The sequence below is a fragment of the Montipora capricornis genome, chromosome 3, assembly GCF_036669925.1.
Source record: "Montipora capricornis isolate CH-2021 chromosome 3, ASM3666992v2, whole genome shotgun sequence".
NCBI classification, from domain to species: Eukaryota; Metazoa; Cnidaria; class Anthozoa; order Scleractinia; family Acroporidae; genus Montipora; species Montipora capricornis.
Genome location: NC_090885.1, coordinates 12,155,678 through 12,168,177, shown reverse-complemented (window position 1 = coordinate 12,168,177; position 12,500 = coordinate 12,155,678). Strand labels below are relative to the sequence as shown.

Below are 12,500 nucleotides of genomic sequence, written 5' to 3'. Positions count from 1 at the left end.
TATTCGGTTTTCATGATCAAGCTACCTTCTCTTTCAACCTTGAAATATGAACTCTAACAATTCAGGAAAATCATTTAACGAATTTTTTTTCTTTTTGGATCAGAGGAGCAAGTAGAGGAGAGGACTTTCGTATATTTCAAGCTTAAGTAATATATAGACGATCCGGCCGAAATACCAGTTAAAATGGCCGATTTTCTGCAAGCAATAACAACTTTTGCTGCCGATCACTGGATCTCCATTACGGTTGGATTGCTGGTTCTCCTAATTTACCGGTATGTACGATTCCAAACAGTTGATTCCTTTTCTCTTTATGTTACCAGTGCAGTCGCGGATTCCAATATGCAAAAAATTATTCACTTAGAATGTTATTGCCTTGCGGTCTCTCTTAAGTTTCAACTAATTTAAGCAAATGATGCATACAAGCGTGTCATTGGAAAAGAAGTTCGCTGAGTACATTTTATTGCCTATTCATGATATCGCATAGCCGAGTCCTTTTTGTAAAACCATATATAAAACAGGGGCACCCAACGAGAATATAGTTCAAAACCACTTAAACATAGCATTGTTAAACGTATTTTAGTATTTAAACGACAGATATAGGCATATTTTTATCCCCTAAAATTTTTTCATCTATTCGGATTCCCTAGCTGAAAGTCTAGTGATGCGAAAATTATAGGGATCAAAACTTACCTTTTCGAAAATTTCAGCCAGGGAAAAGGCTCCCGAAAATTCTAGGTGACCTTTTAGGGTAAAAATCCGTTAAAAATGGGCAATTATGCCATGTTTAAGGTGTTCGAAAATCCTAGGACAGGCAGGCAAGCAAAGAATTTTACAACAAATGTTCCGAAAAGTCTAGATCTCAAATCGTCTTCCGAACAGATATTTTCCGACAATTGACGTTGGGTGCCCCTGCATAAAATTTCCTGAGAAGATCACAGAACATCATTGCTGACATTTTCATGGAAGCTACAATAGCGTCAAATTTCTCACCGCTGGGCACCTACAGACTGTCAAATTTCCCCACCTCCAGCAACCTTCGGAACATCACATTCCTGACCTGGAGTAACTTTTTTTCATTAGATTCTCATTCTTCGAACACCAGTGTTCTTCACTATCGATTTCAAATTCCCTTTTAACAGCTGATGGAAATTTGTCGTGTAACCCGAAACCTTTCCGCTGCTCACGGTACTGAACAATTGCAAGAACCTAACATTTAGCAAAACAACATGAACAATATTAACCAGCTTTCGAATCAATCAAGCATGCACAATGATAGAGTGGAAAATTCATGAATATGTAGAAATATATAAAAAGCGATCACGAAAAAAAGTAGAAAGACACATTCCCGTGCTTGTAAACACTCCAGCAAGGACTCATAGAAGTGATGGTCCTTAGTTACAAAAAGACAAGACTAGGGGCTGATCTACGATAAAATAGTGACCGGTTTCAAAAATAATGAAATAGTTTCTAGGGGGGTCCGAAGGCATGCTCCCCCAGGAATTTTTTAGATTTTAACTCTCCAAAGTCCCCTTTCCAATGTTTCTGACCGACTTCCGTAAAACGTTGGAAACCAGTATGGATCCACCCCTGAAGACGGATTCGCTTACCTTTCTTTCAACCACGGAAAACAAGAGAAGTCCCATCAAAACTAAGGTTGAGGATAACTCATCTCCAGGTTCTCTCGGTGTTCTAAGATGGCGGACATGTCAAATTCCCTACCATGGGGCAATGCATACATGTCAAAATCCCCACCCAGGGGAAGGCTCTCTGAGTCAATTTCTCGTAGGTAGCCTCCCTACGCCCCACCCTTGGGCTTAACATTGATAGGTGCATTAATAATCTACGCTCTTCTACTCATTCGTACATCCATCGTTCAGAGTTTGGCCGACACTTGAATTTGAAACGTGAAGGTTCTCTTTTTTTTTAGTTCTTGTACAGCACCATTCACTTTCTTCAAGAAACTTGGAATTCCTGGACCAGAAACTGTCCCTTTTTTCGGAAATACTGCAAGTATGATTTTTAAGGTAAATTTAATTTGTGTCTCAGTGATCGTGCCTTGTTGATAACTCCCAATTTTGTGTTGCCTTTTTGAGAAATCAAATAATTGTTTTAATTTCTTTGAACAGCCCAACGATCTTCCAAAACTTCACGTGGAATGGTATAAGAAGTATGGTAAAGTCTTTGGGTAAGTATCAATCATTCATGGTCATCTATCGCGTAATTTACCTACGCTGCTTTGTTGCTACTTAGGTTTGAAGAATAATAAAGTAATGTTTAAAAAACGAGCAGCAGTTTTTTATTTAGCTCTTATTAACCGAGCTTAGTCAGTCTGTATGGGAGAATCTAATGACCTCGGTTAATAAGATGTTTATGATATGGCAAACAAGAACACTTTAATTCCTTTAATGTAACTGGTTTGTACTAACTGACATTTGCTTGCGAACGGCGATGAGTGGCGATGAACTGAACTTATTTCTGCCAAAGTTTGCTCGTCCGCCTTACATTTGTTTCTCATCATGCTTTTTGGCACTTCCATAAATGAATATTGGTAGAAGAAAATACTCAATACTATTGCATTTTAGTTTGCAACTTTTTCACCGCAAAACATTACCGGTCTAGATGCCGGTTAGGTTCGATTACCAGCCGCTTTTTCGGGAAATGAGCAAGCGCTCACTCCCGAAATCACGGCTGGACACGTGAGGTGAGCCATTGTTAATCTCCACCAATCAGAAACTCGCCTGCACAAATCGGTCTGACATAAACTACGGCTTTCAAATCCATTGCTATTGCAATTTCTCCTCAGACTTCGCTAATATAAGAGCAATTAAAATTCCTTAAGATCAATTAAAATTACTGCTGAGTTGATTGGAGGCAAAACGAGGTCGACTGAGAGCTGAAGCAACCCAAGATGTTGTTGATGATTCGCCGGATGAATTCAAACTCACATAATTTGATCACTTAACCACAAACTCAAGTTCGTTTCATCTGGAAACTTCGCACAGACGTTTTAAGCATTGTCATGTAATTGCTGTTTTGTTAAAATCAGTGTTTTGGGATGTTTAATGCTATTTCCCCGTGTTTCTCGACATTCTCATGTTTCCCCGAGGCGCAGCCGAACATTGAAATTCGAGGGAAACAAAATTAACTGTTTCCCGAGGGACCAGTCATTAAGTGATTTGTTATATAGCACAAAAAGAAAAACGTGCAACGGCAACAGCAACGGCGGTCGTCGATCAACATTCGCGGGTAAAAGTGCACTATTACCCTCTGATGTCCGCTCAGAGACTTTTTGCGGGAAACAGTTTTATTTTTAGATGTCGTGTGATCTCCAAGTAACTAATGAGAGCGCGTGCTGTTGGGGGAAAAAAATCAGCTCTATAACAATGAGAGTTGTTGTATCCGTTTACGTGGGACTTAATTATGGCAATAAATCTTGATAATATAGTTAAAAACCAGGCAGTGTATTTTCCTGAAGTGCTATTGGTGATTTAATTTAAGGTAGCGTTTAACTTATTTTTTCCCGAAATGAATAGGAAAAGTAATCAATAATTAAATAAAGGATTCTTTTTTTTCTAGAATTTACTTTTTCCGGGAACCTTTTCTCATGGTTGCTGATCCAGAAATGATCAAAGAGATCCTTGTAAAAGAATTTCCAAAGTTTCATGATCGGAAGGTACGTTACTTTTATTAACGTAATGGTTGCTAATCTTTCTTTTGATGCCTCCGGTAAGTTCCCTGATAGTAGAGGAATTTCCCGGTCAGGGAAAAATGAGAAGGACGTTTGATGCTCATTTGAAGTCGTCGAATTGTTGTGTTTTTTTTCAGGGCTCATACAGCTTTAATTTTCCAGTCACTTTAGCCTCGTATATATCGGAGCACAATACTAGAAACTCCGTGCCCCTCTCTTTACCATCGCACAGTGTCTATGTGGAAAGGTGTTGGGAGATCGGTGCCCTGGGGCCCGTTTCTCGAAAGTCTCGAAACCTTACGGGCCATTTTCGGGTGTTACAATTCCGTCTGTATCTCAAGAACGGAGGGAATTTAAGTCCTCAAACTTCACAGTCAGTTTGCTTTTTGTTACCTTGAAAACATGTTAAAAGATCGGCTTTCCTGACCAAGCGGTTGGCAGGTTCACAAATGGCTTTTTTGGCCCGAAAAGGTTTCGGGACTTTCGAGAAACGGGCCCCTGGTTTCGAGAGGGCTACAGTCTCTGCAACGAATTTAAAGGGACAGTTTTTCGGTTTTGCGCATGTCCAAGCTTTGGCGCTAGCAGTTGTAAATTTTACGGTTTCTCACTGAACCAGATGATGTTCATTAATCACAGAGAGTATTAGAGCAAATACACCGAATGATTAAGGCGGGTTTACACAGAAAATATCAAATTTAGTTTTGACCTCGAATTTATTGTACGGGTCGAACATTTTATTCTATGCGCACGAGTTATCTATTCGCATGCAGTAGGCTCATACCACAAAGGAAATGATTACAAAAGTGATTCAAATGAGTAATTCCATTTTTATGGCATTGTTTCCTTTTGCTGCATCAGTGATTTCGATTGTTTCAATAACAATGGAATTAAAAGGACTGACGTAACAGTTTGCCCATGCGCAGGGACGTGAAACTCTCCCGTTACGTAACGACCATGGAAATAGCAACGTCACATAACAATCTGATTGATGATTGGTTCAATCAACGAGGAATTGTCGTGCTCCATGTGCGGCACGCATCTGAATACATTTCTTTGTCGGTCTCTTTCAAACAACAACGTGAAAAAAGGTTAATTGGGAGTCTGAGAAACGACGAATACCACGGCGGTGACAACACCACAAAACAGTAATATCATTGGTTGAAATAAATGATCGAGCGACACTCATTGTAGCTCATGGCTCATGGTTTTGCGGCACTCTGCATAACAGACGACGTGAAACGTTTTATGGCAAATGCAAACCCTTCACTGTATATTTTTACACAGAAACCGCTCGCATTTCACGTACATGTGAATTGTGCGACGTGCACGAGATGGAATAATCGCGTAAGACTTACGATAGTCCAAAGTTGTATTTTGAAGTGAGGTTTTTGTCGACGTCGCCGCCTTATTAAGCCTGGTTTTCACAAGCGACGCAAGCACAAGCGGGTTAGGGTTAGGGTTAGGGTTTAGCATAAGCGCGCTTATTTCACTGTGTAAACGCAAGCACAAGCGCAATGATTAATTTTTTTCCTTTTCCACGTTCTTGTGCTTGTGCTTGCGTTCGCTTGCGTTTTGTGAAAACATTTGCTTCGTGTGGCTGTGTTTGACCAATTAAACTGCTCGTTCCAGATTCCCCTCGTCTGAACATTTGAACAAAATAGCGGTGGCCGTGATTGATTTTTAGTTCTGGTCCGTAACGACGCAAGAATAAAAATGCCAAGCAGTAGACGCAGTAGCCTGCGTAGTTTGCGGGATATATCTTTAATTTGTCGCAGGATCTCGCGAGTGGGCCGCTGCTGGATTGGGCACTAGTAGTTTTGAAATCCCAACGAAGTAACGATCGATTTACTCCCACGTGTTTAAATAATCCAGCCATAAAACACGCTACGCAGGCTACATACGCAGATGCATTCAATTGTTGTTATTTAGTGTCTTTCGTTCTATTGAGATGTTTTGATGAAGAAGACAGAAAACGAGCGATCAGATCCTTACTGGCGACACAAGACGCAAATGAGTTTGCGTATATTGTTTACGCTTTTGTTTCCGACGCCAGTGAGGATCAGATCGCTCGTTTTCTATCTTTACTTCAAAACTGTTCTTTGCTTAATTTGCACAACGTGCATGATATGAAAGAATCACGAAAAAGATTCATAAAGCACAGAAAGTTATATTTTCTACAGAAGTTAAATGATCTTGATCCTTTCTCATTCTCGTATGCCACGTACAGTTGATATGAAAGCGCTAATCTTCCTTTTCTATTTTCATTGAATTTCAGCTCTTAGCAGAGATTCCGAAGCCTTATGACCGAATGCTAACTATCGTACCTGGTCTGAAATGGAAAAATATACGCAGCACTTTAACACCCACCTTCAGTGCGTCTAAAATTAAGCAGGCAAGTGTACTTACAATAGTAGGAACATGGAATATTCTCTTCTCTTGGAGCTGCTAACTTCATTTGTTAAGTGACGCTCACCTAAAAGTTGAAACGAAACCGAATAAGTGAAATAATAAGACAAGACGCTCACATCTTGTTCTTTCAGTAAACAAAACGAATCGTGCAAAGTTGGTGGTAAAAAGTGAAAGCTTGGGGCTGAGCGTTGCAGAGTAGTTTCGTTAAAATGTCCAAGGAAAATGCCCTTTCTGTTAGAGTTATAGCTCAACGTATTGCTGTTTTCTTTTTTAGATTCTAAAAACCGTTTTATGCTCTCGGGGCTCAAATTTTGCAATCCAGTAAATAGGGATAAAAAAGCCATGTTATCGCTGTTGCTGTGGCATCAGCCCCGGCTGTAGCGAAAGAGGAACTTTCCATGCGCAACGATTGTGTTTTCGCATCGCGGCAAATCAAAACTACGTACATCGCTCGGGCGAAAATCGCTGTGCACCTGATTAGGGCATTGCCCATAGCCTTAAAGTGTGGAACATATCAATAAAGCATGGGATGCCTACTCCGAGATCAAGAGCCCGTCCATAGTACAGGTTAGTCAAGTGTCAGCTAAAGCTATTACAGATGTCTGATCCATTTTTCGTTTTTAGATGATGCCATTCATCAATGAAGCCATCGATACATTATTACAAAAAGCGGACAGGATTTCCAAGACAGGAGAAATTGTCGATTTCCACAGGTACTTAAACTAAAACTAGGGCACGTAGTTCCCGGTGTTGTGGTCTGTCTTTTGTTGTGTATCATGCTTGGGAGGGTAAAAAAAGGGCCACAGTAATTGGCGCAAGCCTGTTGTGGCGCTCTTCAGTATTTTGAATTGTCTTTTTTGTTGTTTCACAGTTGGCTTCAGGGTCTTACCATGGACGTTATTTTGTCAACAGCGTTTGGAGTCAAAGCAGAAACACAAACTGTTGAAAACGATCCCATCACTGAGCACGCAAAAAGAGCTTTGGCTCCGAAACAGATCGTTGGAATCCTTCGTAAGATTTTTTCATTCGCTATTTTCACATATTCCCCATAGTACAATTTGTTTGCCCCCCAACTTTTTCAAATGCTCTTAGGACACTGCATATTCCCAAGTGCATTTGAAAACAATAGTTTATGCAAGATTTGGGGGGCAAACAAGTGTATTTTGTGGAATGTGAAAATAGCCAATTCAGAAAGTACAATAAATGCTTAATTGACGACTCCTCATACGGGCTTTTCAGCGCCAATGAAACACAATCACAACAAAACAGAACAAATCACATTCAACAACAACTGTTCAGAATCCTAACTAGCCGGAGGCAAACCAGTTGGCTATTTACAAGTGCAGCTGAGGAGTTGAACCAGGGACTACTATGAACAAATTCAACGAGTGGTCTGAGTGGGTCTTGATCCCGGGATCCTCGGATCTCGAGGCAAGCGCCCTAACCAGTGGGCCCCACACTGCCTCCGCACAGCGGTTGCAACTCTGCTTTTGAGAAATATTTAGTAGGATCTCAAAATCGCCCCCTCCCCCCCCCCCCCCCCCAAATTTCAAGCAAAAAAAAAAATGTAATCAAAAAACGCATAAAACATAAAACAGTAGCATTTCCAAGCTTCAAGATTTTATCAGAACCCCCCTACAAGTTAGCGTCTCCGGCGCTTGGTTGTTATCCGCCCCCCCCCCCCCCCTCCAATACAAAATACACTCCGCCGTCCCTGAAATGGGTAGCAAAGGGTTTTCAGCTGAGCGCGCGCGCGTAAGCCACACACGCAATTCGTAGGCTGCTTGCGTCAGCTCATGATTCAAATGGGTCACCAGAAATAAACAAATACCGCTAATTTCGCTCACCTTTCTCCTAATTCCTATATACATGGAATATAAATAGACATCTCCTATTCACGAAAACTACGAAAATTCTACACAAACGGTTTAATAGTGACTCAAATCCGTTTGACCTGTAGCTCCACTCGCGCGCGGACTAACGCGTGGACTCGAATGAGCGGGTGACACATGCGTAAATGCTGACCTTCTAACCCCCTCATTTTTCCTGATTTTGCAACTTTACTCGTTTATATCTCTGCTTCCGGACGGTGAATTTTATTCATTTTTTGCATGTTAGCTTAGATTAATTTAAAACGTTTTTCTTTTAAGAATAAATTTGTAGGTGAAAAAAAAAGTTAGAGAGACATTTCATTAAAGCTGATTTTCCAAAAAACTGGCCTACAAATTGTTGTTGTTGAATTTTAAATATTTTAGAGAATATTTCTAACATTATCTGGTAACGCTGAATGGGAAAATTTCACCGTCCCGTTTCTTCAAAAAAGACCACAATGGGTGCTTAATACCCTGGCCAAAATTCGTCTCCATATGATTACCCTAACTGTATCTAAGGACAGAATATGTTTATTTGTTTGAAAAAAGGAGAAACTATTTCGAGCCTCCTTCATAGGATACTTCGTTTTGGGTGTCAAAATTGGATGTGCATCTAATTACGTGTGCATTTCTGGAGGGAGGGAAAGGGGGGGGGGGGGGTAACTCCATTGATACCGGTTTCGTAAGTGAAGGAACTACCAATGTTAAATATTAAATAAATTGACTTTACCTTTACCTTTACCTTTACTGTGTGTAAGACATATTTATTCAATTGCCGAGTGGTATTCTCACACTTTAATCCCTGTGTCTTCTTAGAGGATTCTCTGCCTGTATTCATTTAATTATCGTTTTCTTATCAATTACTGTTCTTTCCAATTACCAATTTTTGTTCTTGACAAAACTCTGCAACAAACACGATGATTACTAACAATTGCCGTGTTCTCGTTTTTGTTGTTGTTATTTTTCTTGTTAGTACTGTTGCCATTTGCAAGCCGCCTGCTCAAGTATTTCCCAGATGCCTTGAACTTGGAGAGGATCGGGAAAGTAGCGTCTGATATTATTGCTGAAAGGACCAAATTAAACGGCCATAGCAAATCCCATGTAAGCGTTTCTCTTGCTCAGTGTGGTGTATAGCCTATTAAAAGTCCCTATCGATAGCTGTGTGCTATGTCCATCCAAGTAAATTGTTAGTCGAAAAGCGTTGCGTGTCTAGTCGTTCTTAGACTAGCGCTGGAGCACTAATTGAGGACACAATAAACTGAAATCAACAAATTAACGCAAACAACTCAAATATTCGTTTTTAGAGGAGTGGGGAAAACCGGAGTACCCGCAGAAAAAACTCTCGGTGCAGAGTAGAGAACCCGGGCCACAGGGAGGCGAGTTCTTTTACCACTGCACCATCCCTGGACCCCCTGTAATTGGATGGAAAGCCTTCCTTTGCACCCAAACGTTCTTAGAACACGTCATATTTAGGGTCTTTGGTCAAGTCCAGACGCCGAACGTTTTGTGTACTGAACTCAATTTATATTATAGTCGACCAAGAAATCTGACCTTTTGATACAGACGCTGGACTTAATTAGTCGACCTTAATTCTAAAATTCCTAATTCTGTGCGCTAAAAAGCTTACCTGTTCGATATCGGAGGGTAAAAACGATGTTCGATGTTGGAGAAAGCGAAACTTATAATTACAAGGAACCTTTTCATTATATAATGTGCGGAGTGAGCTTTCTCCCCCGCGCCAGCCCTGCTGGTTTTTACCTGGCATTGAAAATAATTGTTTTGACGATGTGTTTTCTCTTACGCAGAGGAAGGACATGCTTCAGTTGATGCTCGATGCAAAAGAAGAATCAGGAGGCGAAAAAATCGACATTGAAGACATCCAGGCTCAAACTCTTGTGTTCCTTCTCGCCGGATATGAAACTTCCAGCACCACTCTGGGATTTGTCTGTTATCGTCTCGCTGTTGATACGCATGTGCAGGACAAACTGAGAGAAGAGATCGACCGGATGAGGCCTGATGATGACGTATGTCGTTCATATCTTTGTGACGTTAGGACAGATTTCAAATGACTGTCGAAAGTAATCACGCGATTGCATTTGCTGCGCTTAGTGATTGGTTTAAAAATCTCCCGTCAGTTTATTAACCAATGGAAAGGAAGGACCAAAACCAATCGCGAATTGCACGGGCGATTTTTCCCGCGCTTTGAGCAAGTTACATGGAATTGTTACGAATTTGGATTGGCTCATTGCGCTGTTTGCAAGAGCTGGGATTGGTCGAAGTAATTACAGTAACTTTGTTATTGGTTTTAGGACACTCAATTGAAAACCGCTCTAACTGAAGAACTGTAACAAGAGAGAGATGTAGCATCACCTTTATACGTGAAACAGGAAACGGCAGCTTGTTACAAAAGCACCCAAATTCTCTTATTCTAACTTATTTCGCAGTTAGTTGAGGAAGTTAAGTGGTGGAATTTTTTGGTTCTCATTTGTAACTGCTTATGTCATTCTATCCTGCAGTTGTAATACATGAAACTTCGTATATTCTAAAAAATCACTTTTTGCTTCGACGGAATTAACGCGTCGTTATACAAATAACGCGAAGTTGTATTCTTTGATTGCACCTGACGTCACAGCGGCCATGTTGAAGGAAAGAACAATAGCGAAAAAGTCGTTTGGGAATTTGCCTCTATTATTATGCAAAATTTGAGCCACGTTTTTCTTTTGTTTTGGCACCAAGTTACGTGTTCCGGGGTAGGAAAGTAGCAATTCAGAAAGAGATTCTCAATCTATCGTCGTATTTTTCTTTTGTCTCCAGGAACCACCTTCATATGATGTTCTTCACAAAATGGATTATCTGGACATGGTTATAAACGAAGCATTGAGAATGTATCCTCCTGGATTTATGTAAGTTTTAATATACGCTGTAATTAATCACTTTGACTCATTACGTTGAAAGCTCGGCGAAGAATTCCCCTATGACACTTACCACGTATGCTAAACACCAAAGACCCAAAAAAGATAACTGTCCGATTCAAGTCTCACGTAGAGGGTAGCCCTCAGATGTCAAAGAAAAAATGAGCCCCTTCCAGGGGTTTTGGGGAACATTGGAACAGTCCTAATTTGAATTGGGGAACAGGGGACCAATGACAAAATATCTTAGGGTGCGTTTTTTTGGGAAAATCCGAAAACACATTCTTGAATCCAAAAACGGAGTTTGCGTTGTTTTTTTTGGCGAAATCCAAAAACGGATCATGAATCCAAAGGATCCACACTCGAGGAGGATACTTCGGATCAATAGACCTCTTTAGCTTGAACGTTTTGTTTTCCCGCATTTCAGACCACGTGATGTTCTCAAGGGAGTTTTCCTTTTGTTTTTTCATAAGTTATGCGTACATATTCACGTGCATAGGGCGACATTTGAAAGAAAGTTTTCCCTAGAGTAACATCACGTGGTCTGAAATGGGAAAACAAAATGTACAAGCTAAAGAGGTCTATTCTAAATCCGGATTTTTGAGATTCACCACTTCAGCGGTTTTTTGGGAAAGGATTTGAAAAAAAATATTTTTGACAAGCGGTTTTCCGTGCAAAAATGATACACAACAGCTACCGTACATGACAGTTTCGCCCAATGTTTTTCTCCCGTCATATTTACCGTACGAGCGAAGACGCGAGTAGGTCGAAAATAGTGAAGGTTTCCTGCAAATTTCACACGAGAAATTACACTAAAAGTTTGTTGACAGCAATAACATTGTTAGCACCTTTCCTAGAGCTAAAAAAGTAAACTGCAAAAATACCCTCTGTAATCGATTTGTACCTTAGCACGCATAATTTTCGTCATTTCTTTTTATCGATCGCACAGATATGTTTTTGTGGTTGAATTTCCATTGAAGAATTTCTTCAAAACAAACCAGTTAACAGCTAATTTTTTTTTTGTTGCGCGCAACTCTGGGATTGTTTGTTTGCGTTGTCATGGAAAATAACCCTTTTTCGGATTTTCCGTTTTTTTTTTTTTTTTTTTTTTTTGACGCTGAAAAATCGATTGATCTGAGATCACAAATCTGTTTTTGGATTTTCAAAAAAAAACACGCACCCACAGGGAACAAGGGAACATAAACAATTTTAGGGATCTAAAAACTGTGAACAAGTTTGACAGTAATTCGGGCGAGGTAGACTTGCCACAAGTGGACCTCGCGAGAATCCCAGGAGAAAATGTTTTGGCGAGCGAATCGACTTGTCTCGCTTGCAAGGTTTTCATTTGCGTGTCGCGCCAAAAAAGGGGATGACGCGTCATTCGCAAGTCCTGCACTTGATGGCGCAATCCGACGAGAACGATCGAACATGTTTGTTTCTACGAAATCGAAAGAGGAAATTTGTTGACTTTGTACTAAAGGTATCAGAAACAAAGACGAAATAAAACGAAAGCTTATTTTAATCTCGAGTCGCCGCTTGGAAAGGAGATCTCCAGAAGTATTTTTTGGACCAACACTTTGTGCCCCTTCCTTCCCTTCCTGGGAGGAACTCAAACTAAATAAA

General features: G+C 40.4%; 1 protein-coding gene across 1 annotated transcript in view; it reads left to right on the top strand.

Annotated features, from left to right (window-relative positions):
* The window catches only part of LOC138042233 (cytochrome P450 3A8-like), a 15,517-nt gene that overhangs the window by 192 nt on the left and 2,825 nt on the right, over positions 1-12,500 (top strand). Inside the window, exons 2-11 of the mRNA XM_068888046.1 lie at positions 104-272; positions 1,928-2,024; positions 2,127-2,185; positions 3,577-3,673; positions 5,964-6,080; positions 6,722-6,810; positions 6,969-7,108; positions 8,942-9,069; positions 9,774-9,992; positions 10,783-10,871. Of these exons, the coding sequence (XP_068744147.1) occupies positions 184-272; positions 1,928-2,024; positions 2,127-2,185; positions 3,577-3,673; positions 5,964-6,080; positions 6,722-6,810; positions 6,969-7,108; positions 8,942-9,069; positions 9,774-9,992; positions 10,783-10,871 (1,124 nt within the window). The 5' untranslated portion in view covers positions 104-183. The remainder of the gene's footprint in view (positions 1-103; positions 273-1,927; positions 2,025-2,126; positions 2,186-3,576; positions 3,674-5,963; positions 6,081-6,721; positions 6,811-6,968; positions 7,109-8,941; positions 9,070-9,773; positions 9,993-10,782; positions 10,872-12,500) is intronic.